Source organism: Cricetulus griseus, chromosome 3 (genome assembly GCF_003668045.3).
Source record: "Cricetulus griseus strain 17A/GY chromosome 3, alternate assembly CriGri-PICRH-1.0, whole genome shotgun sequence".
NCBI lineage: Eukaryota > Metazoa > Chordata > Mammalia > Rodentia > Cricetidae > Cricetulus > Cricetulus griseus.
Window position 1 is genome coordinate 217775814 of NC_048596.1, and position 16119 is coordinate 217791932.

At 38.2% G+C, this 16119-nt stretch overlaps 1 protein-coding gene across 5 annotated transcripts in view; it reads left to right on the forward strand.

Moving 5' to 3' along the window:
• Nucleotides 1-16119, forward strand: part of Nsun6 (NOP2/Sun RNA methyltransferase 6) — a 49073-nt gene continuing 32954 nt past the window's right edge. Inside the window, exons 1-7 of one of the 5 annotated variants that reach the window (XM_027405265.2) lie at nt 1-97; nt 200-490; nt 2115-2270; nt 7316-7395; nt 11451-11560; nt 13012-13165; nt 14988-15069. In XM_027405265.2, the coding sequence (XP_027261066.1) occupies nt 416-490; nt 2115-2270; nt 7316-7395; nt 11451-11560; nt 13012-13165; nt 14988-15069 (657 nt within the window). In that variant the 5' untranslated portion in view covers nt 1-97; nt 200-415. Of the gene's footprint in view, nt 491-2114; nt 2271-7315; nt 7396-11450; nt 11561-11661; nt 11794-13011; nt 13166-14987; nt 15070-16119 lie in introns of those variants that run through there. The other 4 variants (XM_027405266.2, XM_027405268.2, XM_027405267.2 and 1 more) reach the window with 4 other exon arrangements.

The following is a 16119-nucleotide window of genomic DNA, read 5'->3' on the forward strand; positions in this document are numbered from 1 at the left end:
TTTGGCGAGCACAGAAGGGGACCCTGCAGGAGCCGGAAGTGACGAAACCAGGAAGCGACTTAATGCTCCGGAGCTGGGGGCGCGGTTTTGGAAAATAGTATGTCAGAGTGGAGTTCCTCGCTTCCCAGTTTTCCCATCTGCGTCTAGGTACATTTATTTGTCACTAAGCTGTTTGTTTGTTTGTTTGTTTTTGGCGCAGTGTCTCAGTGGCGTTCGGCGCTTTCTTACAGCATCCCAGAGAACGACAAACCTGGACCCTGCTCACTCCTGAACGCAGTCCCTAAAGGCATTTTGTGCTCTGCCATTGGCTGGCAAGGCTGTTGGCTGTAATTCGAAAAGAAAGAAAAAGAAAAGGAAAAAAAAAAAAAAGCCGCTTCCCAACGTAATTTTGGACAACTTAAAACAGAAAAAAGAAATGCCTATTTTTCATAAGATATCTTTGAGACCTGAAGTTGAAAACTATCTCAAACAGAGCTTTTTGAACAAGGAGGTAGGTCATATAGGTAGATATTTGCAACAATTCAAGTACATCTTATAGGGAAGCAAAAAGTAGACTAAAGGGTAATCTTTATAGCCTTGGCTTTTGACACTAGACTGTTGGAATGTTTAAAACCATTTTCGTAGGTATTGATGCTTACTAGTATAAGATGAATATATGTGCTTGCATTTAGATGTAAGAAAAAGTGTTATGTGCCTATCAGTACACTTAGTACTGGCCACTTAACTAGATGAACCTGTTCTTTTAAAGCAATGCTCTTGTACTCGGTTGAAAAGGGCACACTACGTGTGCCTCTTTAAATGCTGTTGGTTGTTTGATGGTAAACGTTTACATTTTAGTCTGAGCAATCTTGGTAGATAGATTTGATCTCATTTTTAAGAACTGAGATCAGAGTCAAAGGAATCCTGTCACTCATCCAAATTGACATAACTATCAAACAACTAAAGCTTAGATGGAATAAAAGAAAAAGCCAGATTTAGATTTCAAAAGCTTGCTTTATTTATTCATTTTTGTTTAGTTATTGACATAGGGCTCTTCACATAGTCCTGTCTGTCCCCTGGAACTCACGTCTTATATCAGACTGGCCTCAAACTCACAGATCTGCCTGCCTCTGCCTTCCCAGTGCTGGGATTACAGGGTGCCCCACCATATCTTTCTGGAAAAGCATTATTTTTATATGAATTACCTTGAAATAATTCTCACTGGTTAAGCTTAATTTATTCTGTGAAAATTGAATAAGTTTAAAAGTACTTTCAAAGGGCATGAAACTTAAGTGAAATCAACTACATTGGTTTGGCAGGCAAGTCTTCAAAAGAGTGTTAATTATTTGTTACTGGCCACACTTAACACAGAAATTCCCAATGAATGTTATTGCCTTCCAATGAAAGATTCTTACATGTTCTGATCACCCTAACCTGCCACCCCTAGGCAACTTGGATTTTTTTTTTCTAAATTGCCTTTTATTTTGAACACTACTGGAGCTGGTGTTAGTATTTAGGCATTTTTACTAGCTTGCCTTTGGAGTTTTAACAGGATATGTCCTCAGCTGCTGCCACTAAGAGCACCACCTGTGGCTATTCACTATGTTCCCTTTTAAAAGGGCCCTGCCCACCTCCCATCCTTCTCTCTCCTCTCTTTCTCTCTTTCCTCTCTGTCTCAGGAGGCCGTTTCCTCCCTCCCCTTTTTATCATCCTTTCCCCCTAATTAAAAAAAAAAACAAAAAACAAAAAAACCCTCCACTTGAACTCAGTCGGACAGTGTCTTTCTCTCTCGAGCTGCTTTTTAAAATTACAATAGCTGGGACTTAAAACTGATTTCTATGTCTTATTTCTAGATTATGTTAAGAGGCTAGACTATATGGAGAGAGAAAATATTTCATGTTTATCTCAAGGGGCCCTATAGAGTGTATATTAACAAAGGAAGGAACATTTAGCAATCATTTTCAGCAGTTTTATACCCAAAAGGTATATGAGTTAAAAAAAAGGGGGGGCATCCTAAAACAGTTTGGAAAGAAAATAAATGATATCAACAAAACTAAAAACTAAAACTAAGCCTTAAATATGTTAAGACTGATAGATACACACTGAGATTGAAATTGTGGTTCTTTCCATTTCAGGTTGTGTCTGCTTCAAGCAAACAGGAAGCAGAAAGGAAGTTTGAAGCTCTGCTGATTCGCCTGGCACACCCTCCATCATTCACAACTGTCAGAGTGAATACACATTTAGCATCAGTTGAATATGTCCGAGATCTGCTGCTTGAGGAGCTTCAGAAGGTTTGTGCAGATGTGATATGTTACACTTTTATAGTCTGCCACAGTGTGCTCCATCAAAATCCCATGAACAATATGACATTCCAAATTTTTTTAAACTTCTGAATGTGTGGAGCTTACTATTCTCATAATTTTTAAACATACATAGTGGAAATATTAATGGAATAAGGAATATACTTAGACATAGATATATTACCTTTTACATGCCCTTAGTGTTCAGTTAAATCATATACATCGGTGATAGGTTGACAACATTTCAGCAGTACATGTCAATTAAGTATATGCTATAACTGTACTTCATAATATGTTTCCACTCAAGACAGAATCCTGCTGAATAAAGAAATTTCAACATTTGTGAATAGTCCAGTTCTATAAATAAGAAAATTAAGGTATGAATATTAAATTGTTTTAAGGTCATAAGAAGAGAGGCTAGAATTCTGATTCTAAATTTATTAGTACTTAGGATAAGTTTCTAAGCCCTATGGGCTTTATCCTTAAAATATATGAAGAGGTCATTTCTGATCCATAAACCCGATCATATAATGAGCAGCATAGAATGATTAGGAGGGCTGATTGTGCTTTAAGGTTTGTTCAGAGATATGAAGATGCCTGCTGAGTAATTGTGCAATCATATGTGTTTTTAAAATAAATTTTTGGGTGGGTGAACCAATGAGTTTATTGGGCACACTCAAACAGCGTGGGTGACCCTGAACAGCTAACTGCATCTGCAAAGTCCTAGCCCATCGTGGTTTATGATCGCACAGAAGCTGCATCATGGGAGTCACATTTTTGTTCACCACCTTAGGATTTTACTTTTTTGTTTTTTTGAGACAGGGTTTCTCTGTGGCTTTGGAGGCTGTCCTGGAACTCGCTCTTGTAGACCAGGCAGGTCTGGAACTCACAGAGATCCGCCTGCCTCTGCCTCCCTAGTGCTGGAACTAAAGGCATTCGCCACCACGCTCGGCAGGATTTTACTTTTAATTGTGGATAACTGAATTAAGCATACGTGTCTTGTTATAAAACCATCAAATTAGGACAATATGAAGAATATGGTTTTAAGATTTCTAGCCAGTAGGTTTTTATCAGTATTGCTTATGTTCTAAATGGAAACAGTATGGTAAAGTGGCATTTTATGATTAAGCATAAAAGTATTATTTGATTATGGTGTTTATATTGGGATCATATTGCTTATATTGTTACCTCTTTGTTTTCAAGAGCTTTGTATCTTGTGTTATGACATTGTACTCTGAAATTTGTCTCCAAGGAAACATAACGTTGGAGGAAAATTGACTGTGGAGAGATCTCCTTATGAATTGCATATTGTAGTTATAAAATACTTGATGAATATTTGATTACAAATAACTGGGGGGTATAAGCAGATCTGGCTCCAACTAATTTTCATATAAATTAAAAAAGAGATGAACATGTTTACAGATCCAGTTGTGTGTCATAGGCTGTTATCAGTGTAAAGTGGATACAGGAATTGGAATGCTAGTACCTTATATGCCACTGTCATTGATTCAGTTATCTCTTGTGTGTGTGCTTGTGTGTATATGTATGCATGTTTGGGGTGGGGGAAGGTGCACAAGTGTCTATAAAGGTCAGAGGTTAACCTAAGCATTGTTTCCCAGGTGCCATCCACCTTATTTTGGAGACAAGTTCTCTCCTTGACCTGGAGCTCACCACCTTCCCAGAGTTGGGATTACAAGTGTGTGCCACCACACTTGGCTTTTTTTTTTTTTTTTCAACCCCAGTATAGGTTCTAGGGACCAACTGCGGTTCTCATGCTTGTATGGCAAACACTTTCTCAACTGCACTATCTCTCAGCCTCTTCCTTTCTCTTTAATCTCATCATCTTCATGGAGCATCTGTCACACCATGCTGCTTTTGGGGATAGTTCTATACTTTCAGGTTGTACAGGTGATGGTGCTATCAGAAGAACCAAGTAAGACTTGGTTTTGAGTACCAGAACTATAAACACAGACAGACAAAAGCTCTACCAAACCCAGCTTTGACATGTGAGCGTATGAGACTAAGATATAGTGCAATAATTAAACAAAACATAAAGATGTGTTCTCATCTGTACTGATGCTGTTGTTGAGAGCAATGACAGACATAACATATAGGAAGTTCTTTTTAGCAACCAAAAAGTACATGTTCACTACCGTGTACATATACCTTTGGCTAAAAGGAAAGCAACTGTTTCCAGAGTATTGGAAGGCGTGTGAAACGCTGCCAAATCCAGATTGCGTTCATTTCTAATGACAATCCAACTCTGGTATGCTAGTCTGATAGAAACAGCATCTAAGGAGCTAAGATGTAGATTATGACAGAGTCACTCTAGACTTTGAGTTCCCTTCCTTATAGTTAAATTGAAAAGGAAGGGCCATTGAGATGTCTCAGTAAAGTAGGGAACTTGTATAAGCCAGAATTCATGTAAAGGGGGAAGGAGAAACCAACTTCATACAATTGTTCTTTGACCTCTACACACACACTGCACACATAATGCTAATAATAATAATAACAATACAGAAGGAATAAAGCTGAGCAGGAAAGCCCAAGCAGTTGCCACTGGATGGGAAACTGGTAGAATAGCTCCTAGTTCTAGAGGGATCAGGAATGTGAGCCTGCACACTTCCTTCTTCCACCCCAAACTCTGTGTGTGCCAAGAACAGCTCAGATGGACAAACACTTGGTGTTCTATGCTCACATTTCTCTGACCACAGGATAATATCTCTTGACTAGTGAGAAGGAAGAAGCTGGGACCTTCCACGCCAAGGCATCTACCTGAAAAAGTAAAAACATGTGTTCATAAATTCCTAGCCACAAGTTTACATATAGCAGCATTAGTTTATTAGTGAACAGAGGATAAGATCCAACCAGTGACAGATAATTACAGAATATTCATATGGTGAGATACTGGTCAGCAATATAAGTATTTATTCACATACGCTATGATATGGATTAATCTCAAGACATGAAGTAAGAGACAAGATACCATATCTTGTATTACATAACATGTTTAGAAAAGGCAAATTATGCAGAAAGAAAGATGAATAGTTGTCTTGGATGGTAATGGAAAATGCTGGTAAATGGGCTTGGGAGACTTTTGTGGGGTGATGGAAGTGATCTGAAACAGGGTTAGGGTGATGATTGTGCAGTCCTTTAACTGTACTGAAAATCTCTTAACATATGTATGGGATGGGTGGATTTTATGACATATAAAGTATATCTTTGAAAGGATGTTTTAAAAGAGGGAGGGGTGCAGGGGTGAGATGATTTGGTGGGTAAGGGTACTTGCTGCCAAGCCTGATGACCTAAGTTTAGTTCCTAGAACCTGCATGGTAGAGAGAGCTGTCAAGGTGTCCTGTGACTCCACATGTACACCTTGGCATGTGCTCCTTTCCCTCAATAGGCAAATAAATGTCAAATACATTTTTGTTGTTACTTAAAAACATTAAGGTTAGAGGAAAGAAACTAAACAGTATCAGGCAGAATACTTAGCTTGACAAAAATAGCTTGTTTGTGTTGTTATGAAAAGATAGCCACTTGTGTCAAGTTTTCTTTCTGTATCAGGTTCGCTTGTTCTGATTGGAAAGGAGAAGAAAGTCTTGACACCACAAAGATTCATCTCTATGTAAAATAATTTCTGTAGTATAAAGCAAGTAGGATTGCTAAACAGAAATACAAAACCGAATTCATCTTGGAAACACTGTGTTTACAATAGTTTCTCTATAAGGTTATCAAAACGGTGAAGCAGAGAGGGAAGGAGAAAGGACGGGACAGGATTTACAGTCAGATTGCTCAGTACTCATCTGCTGGGTGTGCTCATAGTCTGAAATGTCTTTTGGAGGAAGTCAGGAGAGGTGTTGGCTTGTGGACTTATTTTGTAAAATGTGGAATTTTTTTCTCATCTGTTTAGAAATAATCTGGATTTGCACACGTCTTCTAATTGGTATGGATTCTGCAACGTGATGCACTTAGTTTTGTTACTACTCTTTCAGGTAGTATGGGAAAATTAGTAAATATGTACATATAAACTTGTATCAAATATTTGTGTGTTTGCCCCCATAGACTCCATATAGTTCCTGTTCTCAATCTACCGTCTGCTCCTGACCACGCTGCTCCCAGGCTGTCCACTCATGTTCTTCAGTTTGCAGTAGCAATACAGTGGCTCACATACACCAACACATTTTCAAAGAAAAACTACCCTGACTTAGGGTGTTTGATAACTTTACATGGTATAAACACTGGCGTCAAAGTTGGTCTCAAACTTCTAGTGTAGTCATAGAATTGCAAAGGGATGCCCACAGTGCGTCTATGTAAGTTGTGACAGTAACTTACTGCTCCAGCTCTTTCATGAATTTCCAGTCTAACCAGCTGAGTATAATAGATTTTCAAAATCCTGAACTTCTAGTAAAAGTATATTTTGATATCAAAAATGGCATGGCCTCCAGTGTTCATGCTATATACATCATATTTAGTAATTTCAATCTTGAATTTCTCTTCTGAAACTTATCAGATGACTTTGTGTGCATGTGAGTTAGGATTTGATTATGTGTCCAAGGCTCACCTGTAACTTACTGGGTTGCTCAGGTTTCCCTTGTATTCACGATCCTCCTACCTCATCCTCCTCAGCTGCTACAGAGTCTGGGACAGGAGGATTGAAAGCTTGAGGCAAGTGTGGGCAATGTATCGAGATTCTAACTCAAAAAAAAAAAAAATTAAAAAAGGGCTCAGAGTACATCTCCATGGTTCAGCGCTTGCTTAGTATGTTTGGTCTCCAGCACTCTGTCCCTCTAAAGTCAGATAACATTGAATCAGAGAGGAAATATTTAGAGATGTGTTTACTTTTACAGTATTCCATGAAGTAAGGGTGAAATAGGCCTAAATCAAGCTTCCTGCTGTGGGAAATGGTGACACGGTGAAACATGCAATTTACAAATTGCACTGGGTTCTTCACGGTATCCGTGGTGCCATGGAGAAGCCTGTGAAGTTTACCGAGTGCACTGGGTGCTCTACCATTGTGTCTGCTTGTTTTTTAACAGCAGTTCAGAGGATTACGAGTTCCTGTTCTTCAGCATCCAACCCTCCCAGACGTCTTACTCATCCCTGTGACTGGACCGAGGTTTGTTTCTTTTTCCTTTTTTTCTTCTAAATTAAAATTTCTCCCAAGATCTTTGCTTGTTGACAGTATTGTCTGCATTCATAAATACTCCCTAGAAACTGGAAGTCACCAATTTGTAACTGCATACTTCATGCTCTGTTATACACTGTGCTGGAAGACTAGGACTGGGCCGAGGACCTTGAAAATAATGCATCTTATATCTGTTTAGTGCAGTGATGCATGTTATTTTAGTTTTTTAGAAGTTTTATTTACTTGTATTTCTTTTTAAAAATGATTTATTTATATTTATTTTATGTGTACAAGTGTTGGTCTGCTTGTTTATAGGATACCATGTACATGCCTAGTGCTTGCAAAGGCCAGAAGAGGGCATTAGATTCACTGGGGCTGGAGTTATAGACAATTGAAAGTTGCCATGTGGATGCTGGAGTTATGGACAATTGAAAGTTGCCATGTGGATGCCATGCTCAACAGATGCTCTTAACTGCTGAGCCATCTTCCTAGCCCCTGTTTACTTTGCTTCCTTCCTCCCTTCCTCCCTCCCTCCCTTCCTTTTAGTTTTTTGAGACAGGATTTCCATGTGTGTAGTCCTGGATGTCCTGAGACTCCCTCTGTAGACAAGACTGGCCTCAAACTCATAGAGTTCAGCCTGCCTCTGCCTCCCAAATTCTGGGATTAAAGGAGTGTACCACCACTGCCTGGTTACTTATATTTCTTAAGAGATTCCAGCTTTAAAATGTTTTTTGAGTTGCAAATACATAAAATACATAAAAGCATTGTATTTCATAATTGGGTTTGTAAAATTTTATATTTTACAATTATGTCAACTTACTGTTTGCTAGGTGTGGTTCTCCTCATTAACATATTTGGAAGATGTATTTTTGAGAATTGAAAAAGAGGCTTGTATATTATAATGAGGATATTTTTCCCAAGTAGCACATTAAAGTTCCTAATTATGCTGTGAAATATTTAAACATGAGTTCTAGGCTGGCCTTGTTTCCAGAGCGAGTTCCAGGACAGCCAAGGCTGTTACAGAGAGAAACATTGTCTCAAAAAAAAAAAAAAAATTAAACTTGAGTTGTGGTAAATATAAAAATTTACATGTTGCTAAATTTTGAAGTAATTTGATAGTAACAAAACAATGATTTTATAAACTATGCTTTGCTTGATCCATGCTATGAAAAAAAATCATGCAGCCATTAAGATGGCAGAGTTTTTTGAAGCAATAATGAGATGTTAATGATCTGTCAACTATCAAAAGCTAACTACCACATTTAGAATAATTATATTTTGCAATTAAACAGAAAGCTATACATTTTTCTGTATTTATAGGTAGAAAATGTTTAGCTATACCACATCCACCATTTGGTTCATGCAAATGAGGTTGGTTTAGATAAAGGGGGGTTTTATTTATAGTATTTTTATTGTAAGCATGCATTAGTTTTGCAATTGAAATTTGATTTAACAGGCTGGACAATTGAACAGAGGTGCAGTTTATATACTCAAGGTAGAGGCATGGCATGTGTATAGTTTGCTATATGTTGATATAGCAAATATATATATATATATATATATTCTGCATAACCAAAACTCAGTCCACCACAGTGTACATAACCAAAACTCAGTCCACAGTACTTTGATCATCTTGAAAAACTTTCTTATATTCTTCTCCTCTACCAGACAACTCATGTTGATTCTGCTTCTTAATTCTGAAGCAATGACTACTGTAGATGGTTATCACAGGTCATTTGGTGTACATTTTTTATGTGGATGCAAAATTGCAGTTGATTAGCTTCAGCTTTTGGCTATCTCATTATGAAATAATACTCTTACTTTCATTAATTTTCTATGTTGTTTTCTTTTCTCTCCTCACATGGAATATGAGATGTAGATAGGTAGGCTGGGCAGCCAGCACATCCTGACTTCTAATCCATTTGCCAAAGTCTCTGTAGGCTGGGATACTAGGCATGCTATAGCACACTAAGTTTTAGTTTGTTGCTGTTGATGAGTAGGATTTAATTAGGTTTTGTTTACTTTATGGAAACTAAGACAATTTTATCATCGTTGTCAAAAGTGATGCAGTGACTATTTATTAGTTTTGTAAGCAGTCTGCAGAGTTAATTCTCAAGGCGTGAACTCTGTTTTAAAAGTGGCCCTTTGCCAATAGTTATTATGTAAGTTGTCTGTCTTCCTGCTTTTTTTCCATTCCTCTAGTGGGAACTAAAAGCCTTTTCCAGCTGCAGGACTGTGGTGAGGCTTCCATAATTGGTTAGAACAGTGAACGTGCATTAAATATATTTCATTAGGAGTTAGCAATTCTTGCCTGCTTCTAACTAAATTTTATTTCAGAAATTTTGCTACCATTGGTGTCCTACACTGAAGCAGTTTCTTTTTTTATTAGTTTGTATATTCACTGTTCTTTCTGTATCTTTTAATGTGTGTGTGTGTGTGTGTGTGTGTGTGTGTGTGTGTGTGTTTGAAGATAGAGACATAGTTGAAGTATTTTTGGTTTTGTGCCCCCCTTTCGTCTGCCTTTTTTTTTTATTATTATTCTCTTGGTACCATGTAGGCACAGGTTCCACATTGCACAAATTCTTTCTCCATGTCTCTCCTTTCTTTAATTGTTTTATGTGTATGTGTGTGGGCTTGAGTGTGCAAGTCACAGGAGAGCTTGCAGGAGTGGGTTCCGAGGATTAAATACTTTTTATCCACTGAGCGACATTTGAGAAACTGTGGTTCATCTATGTGTAGTTATTTCTACATCAGTAGAAATACCAGTTCTAAATCTTGAAAGATGAAATGCTAAGGATATTTTGACGATGTTTTTTGGGTTTTGGTGACTGGTTTCACTGTGCTATTCAGGCTGCTCTTTTAGCAAGGTCCAAGTTACCTTCCTGGTTCAGCTTCCTGATTTGTTGGGTCTACAAGCCTCACAGTGCTGTGACTAACTGTGGGCTAAGATTACTGGTGGTTAACATAATACATGGTGGCACGTTTTGAAGGTGAAGGAATAAGCTACTTTAAGAAGTAGCCACAGAGTGTAAATGCATGGGAGCAGGAAGGTGTGAAGTTGACAAGTGTGTGAAATTTGGTCATCAGATGCCTTAGGGGAAAGATGGGAAACAGTTCACTCCACAGTGAGTGCTGACAACACATGACAAACACTGACAGCTAGAGAGGTTCATTAGGGATGCAGTGCTCAGAACTGGCTGGTCAGGCTAGCTAGCACCTTCTTGGTCTCTGAAGAGTTTTTCCTGTTAGGAATGATGCCAGGGTTTTAATAGTGAGAGAAAAGAATCATCTGGATGTGAGAAAGTGGAGAACTTTAGGCTGAGCAGTAAATGAAGGATGATTTATTTTCTTCTGCTTATCTTAAAATATTCATAATTTGCCATGGGACAATATACCGCATTAGAAGTATTTTATGCTTTAGGATTTGAAGGCAGCAAAATCTATTTAACTCCTAATGCTGTTAAATGACCAAGCTGCTTCTCAGGCCACTGGCCTTCTTTCCACCAGAGGGCCCTCTTTTTCTTTTTCTTTTTCTTTTTCTTTTTCTTTTTCTTTTTCTTTTTCTTTTTCTTTTTCTGTGTGTGTGAGTGTGAGTGTGTGTGTGTGTGTGTGTGTGTGTGTGTGTGTGTGTGTGGTCAGAGAATAACTTGCAGAAAGAAGATGTCTCCTACCACAGGGACCCAGGGATGTTAAATTCAGGACCCCAACCATGGCAACAACTGCCTTTGCCTGCTTGAGTCATTTCTCCTGTCTTTTTTTTTTTTTTCTCTCTTAAGTGCCCATTCTTTCTACCTTTTCTTCCCTGCTTTTCAAACTGCTGCTTTCTTTTTCAGCATTTTCTTTGTGATTTATTCAGGAAAATCAAGACTTACTGGGCTATGTATATATGAAGTCTTTTAAAATAATATTTTATTTTTTAAAGTTTTATATACTTGCATTGTGTGTATTGATCATTTCCATCCACTACTATCTCTAATGAAATGTTTAAAAAGCGTATGGCACTAGAAGAATATTGTCCTTTATTTTTTGTTTTTAAATATTCTTAGAAGGAATATAGAAAGACGGCAGTGTGAAGTGATTGTTGGAGCACAGTGTGGCAATGCAGTATTGAGAGGGGCCCATGTCTACGTTCCAGGAATTGTGTCAGCCTCAAAATGTAGGTATACGATTTAGGGTACCCTACAGTTCATTAGTGTGATCAGTTGGAAATTTATGTACATTTAATCCACCTTTGTTATGTATTTCCAGACATTTTCTGTGGAGGATTTTATCTTCTAAAAATAAGTGTGATGGTTACTTTGAATCGTTTACTTGACACAATGTAGAGTCACTTGAGAAGGGACTCAATAGGGGATTGTCTAGATCCCATGGCTTGTGGGCATATCTGAGGTGGGTTGTCATACAATGATAATTGGGTTGAGAAAGCTTGCCTGGTATTGGCAGAATTCTTTGGGAAATGGGATCCTGGTTTGTTAGCATGTGTGCATTTATTAGTTGTTCTCTGCCTTTGACTGGATGTATTGGGACTAGCAGCTTCAAGTTCTTGCTGCCTTGATTTCCCCGAAGTGATGGACTGGAACCTGGAACCATGAGCCAAATTGATCCTTTCTCCTTCAGTTGCTTTTGCCACAGCAGCAGGAAGCAGAACTTAGGACACTTAGGTATCCATGTAAAGGTTTTGGTCACTGTTCTGCTTATCCACATAAGAACTGCTATGATGATATTTCTCTAGGGAACAGAGAAATACAGAACGTAACAGAACATACAGAAGTGAAGGTGACCTAATGTTCATAGTTAAGAGCATTCGCTGCTCTTGTAGAGGACCCTTTCCACCATGTCAGGTTGCTCACAGCTGCCTGTAACTAGCCTCTGCAGGTACCCTCGTGCACATGACACAAGCATGGATGCCTGTGTACACATAGACATTTATTTTACAAAAGGTAGTGAAGTTCCATCTTATATTCCTGACTTCATTGCCTTAAAACCTCTATCTAGTCTCAAGACATCCAGAATCTGGACAGTGGGATGAACTTGGCATTCTTCATGGATTCACTCTGGTGATGGTCAATTGTGCATCCTTTGCTTCCTTACTGGTCTTGTGTCAGGAAGCACTGGTTTAGATCTATTACAAATGTGTTCAGTTCCTGGACTTCACCCATCCTGTGTATAATGATCTAGAAAATGATTGCTTGCTCACCTAGCTTAGCCCTTATTTCTTTTTTAGTGTATATTTTTGTTGAATCCTTTGTAGGCAATTTAGAATGTTGAGTCATGATAGTAAGGCTTACATAACAACTTTTACTTAGTATTAGATTTGGGGAAAATAAGTCATATAGAGGATGCCTCCTGTTTAGTTGAAGATTTAGATAGGATGTATTGAGTACCATTTCTGTGTTTTCATGGAAAATCACTTGTCCATTTAGATGTTAGGGAATATTTAAAAGCTAAGAGTTGAGTTGCTGTTGAGGATTATACTGAGATAATGAGCCAGTTTGGATTATTTCTTGTCCATAATTGGTGTCTCTACGGATAGCCATTTTAGCTTGAAGGATTTTTACTAATCTGCCAAAGCACAGATTAACAGTCTGATTTTCTTCTTTAACCTAGTTATGAAAGCTGGAGATGTTATTTCCGTATATTCTGATATTAAAGGGAAATGTAAGAAAGGAGCCAAAGAATTTGATGGAACTAAAGTATTTCTTGGAAATGGAATTTCTGAACTAAGCCGTAAAGATATCTTCAATGGGATACCCGATCTGAAGTATGTCACCAAGCTCTGTGGGGGAAATAGCATCTTTTCTGTGGTTCAAAAAGCTCAAAAGAGTGAGAAGGTGTATTTTGTTACAAAATGCAGTTCAATAACTTCAACTGGAAAAATGAGCCCATATTTCCATAATTTGTGGAAAGAGCTCTTTTCTGGTCAAGAGGGGTAAGTAGATTAAAAACCAAAGCAGTAGAATGTGGATGAAGTTCAGTGATAGTATTCGTTGCTGCTCTCCCCGAGGTGAGAGTTCAGTCCTCAGCCCAGGTGAATGACTGAGCACATTGTAATTGTTAAGAATTTTACTTCCCCTTTTAGATTTTAGTTGTTTAAACTTTGAAGAACAATACTTAACAGGGAATTATATCCTTTATCTTTTCAAACATTCTTAATTTGTCAAAGAAAAATTTAATTTTAATGCAAATCAAATATAAAAATTATTTTAAACAAAACAGCACTCATGAATGTTTACAGTTAAAACTAAATGTTTCAATTTGTTCAAGCCACATGGAAATATAATTAGTTCTAAATCATATCTGGATGTTGGTTGTGCTAAGCAGATTAAAACCATGAACAAACAAGGCCTTGCTTAATGTAGTTTCTTCAGCTTGTTTTAGGAGTCCTGTTGAACGCCATTACTCTAGTGTTGGAAGGTGATGCACATATGCACTGTGAACTGAGCCAGTTAGAATGGGGCCAGAGCCCTCATTCCTGGGCAGCTTGTCACATTGGAGAAGTTTTCCTATGTGAGTGAAGTCAGTTCTCCTAAAGAAACAGATGATTAGGCTCTCAAGTATAAGAAAGAAAAGCTTTCCAAATGGCTGGAACCTGATTTTATTCCCCTTAGAATGTTTTGTTGATGTAGTTATGTGTCTGTGTCTATAGTAAGAAGTTTGTCCCAGCACAGGCAGGCAGGTGGATCTCTGTGAGTTCGAGGCCAGCCTGGTCTACAGAGCGAGTTCCAGGATAGGCTCCAAAACAATACAGAGAAACCCTGTCTCGGGGGAAAAAAAAAAAAGTTTGTAGCATTGACTGCCCACTTTAGTTGATTGTTACCAGTGTACCTCATTCTCCCATTTGATGCAGTGTTTCTAGTGATGTGCTGAACCATGTTTGCTTTTCTGTCAGTTTTCTCTGCCAGTACTTATGAGCTCTTTCCCTCTTGATAGTTTTGGAGCATGCCACTCAGGTGCAGTGTTTGTCTTTATGAATCACTGTACACCATATCAACCTATGTCCCGGCCCTTCCTGTTCCCAGAAGCTCCACTGCCACTAGTAAAATGGGACAGAGGTAGAAAAGGTCATATGGGGACTGTCAGTACTGAGTGTACTGGGTATACTGGACAGCTTCTCTATGCAAAGATGGGAGCAGGGCAGGGCGCTGCCTTTGTCAGTGCTCAGCATCAGCCTGAGTCTCGGTGTTTTTCCCTGTTTCATTAAGTATCTAGCAAAGCACCTTAAGAATTCAGTCGTGCACAAAACGTTTGTGTTACCAGAAAGATTAGAACTAAGCAATGAGAATTAGGGCTTGTTTGCTTTTTAATTTATTGACCTCTCTAAAGGAACTCTTGTGCTTTTTAAAATAGTTAATGTGACTTTATTTATTTATTTGGATTACCTCTCCTATAAAATGTAAAACAATCCACAGGACTATTGAAATTTATTGTTAAGTAAAACAATCCACAGGACTATTGAAATTTATTGTTAAGTAAAAGAAGTCTTAAAAATGAACAGTTTATATTTGATGTGTCATAGTGGGTGTTCCTAGAAATATATACTATATAACTTATACTGGCCAATGTTTCATTTCTTTTTTTTTTAGAGGTATAGGCATAAGAATGACAGAACCCATATATCTCAGCCCTTCATTTGATAATGTTCTACCCAGTTACTTATTTTTGCAGGTGAGTAAAATAAAACTGAATGACATTGAATCACACAGATGAATTATTAGAAATTATTTTTCTCAATTATTACTATAATTGTGGTCTTTTCATATTCTGACCTACCATTGTTAAATACTAAGACAGTCTTATGAACACTCGTGTTTTCTTTCCCTGTATTAATTTTAACACACTTATCTTTATGCAAAGGTGATTTAATGATTGATATAATGAAGGCTTTTCATCTCAGAAAGTCAGTCAGAAGTATTGCACACATTGATGTGCAGCTGTGGGTTCTAGTGGTAAGAGCAATATGCCGATGGTTTTTGTCAGGTTGTTATTCAGTGCTTCTTTCTCTTGGGCTGGCTCTACTCCCTGTTAGTAGCTTTCCCATGACTCTGGTATCTCCAACATCTTGGGGTCTCAAAGGCAATCCAGGCTTCACCTTCACAGCTTCATACACTCGCCTCTCTAGGTCTCCATTCAGGGACACCCCTGACACATGTCTGACCTCAACAGCTTTCCTTAGGTGGGGAAGCAAATTCCATAATCCTTTTCTTCTGTTCTTAACTCTAAGTCAGAACCACATGGTCAAAGCTGCCAAGTTCTGCTAAAACATGCCCCCCCCCCCATTCAATTACATCTTCACCAGCTTTCTATTTTAGATGGCTTCCTTCACTGCCTAAGCTAGTCTGTCTTGAAACTGGCCCTGTAGACCAGGCTGGCCTCATATTTCAGAGAACCACAAGCCTCTGCCTCTGGAGTGCTGGCACTAAAGGTGTGCATCACCACACCCTGCTCTAAGCTTTGTTTTTAATTCCTTTCCACAAATTCGAAAATTAGGTGAGTGCTATCTTGCCCTGAGGTCACCATTCCCTTTATTCCATTTCTTAGTCTGTTTATCTCCTTATCCACAGGACTTGGTTCCATTCCACTTCCTGGTGCTCCCTTTCTCTTCAAATTGTACATTCATTTTTTTTTCCTTCATCAGTGTCCTCTTTTTCATTATAAATCTTTATAAGCATGAACACTGGTAACCTGTACTAGTGTTCTGTACTAGACTGTTTGAGA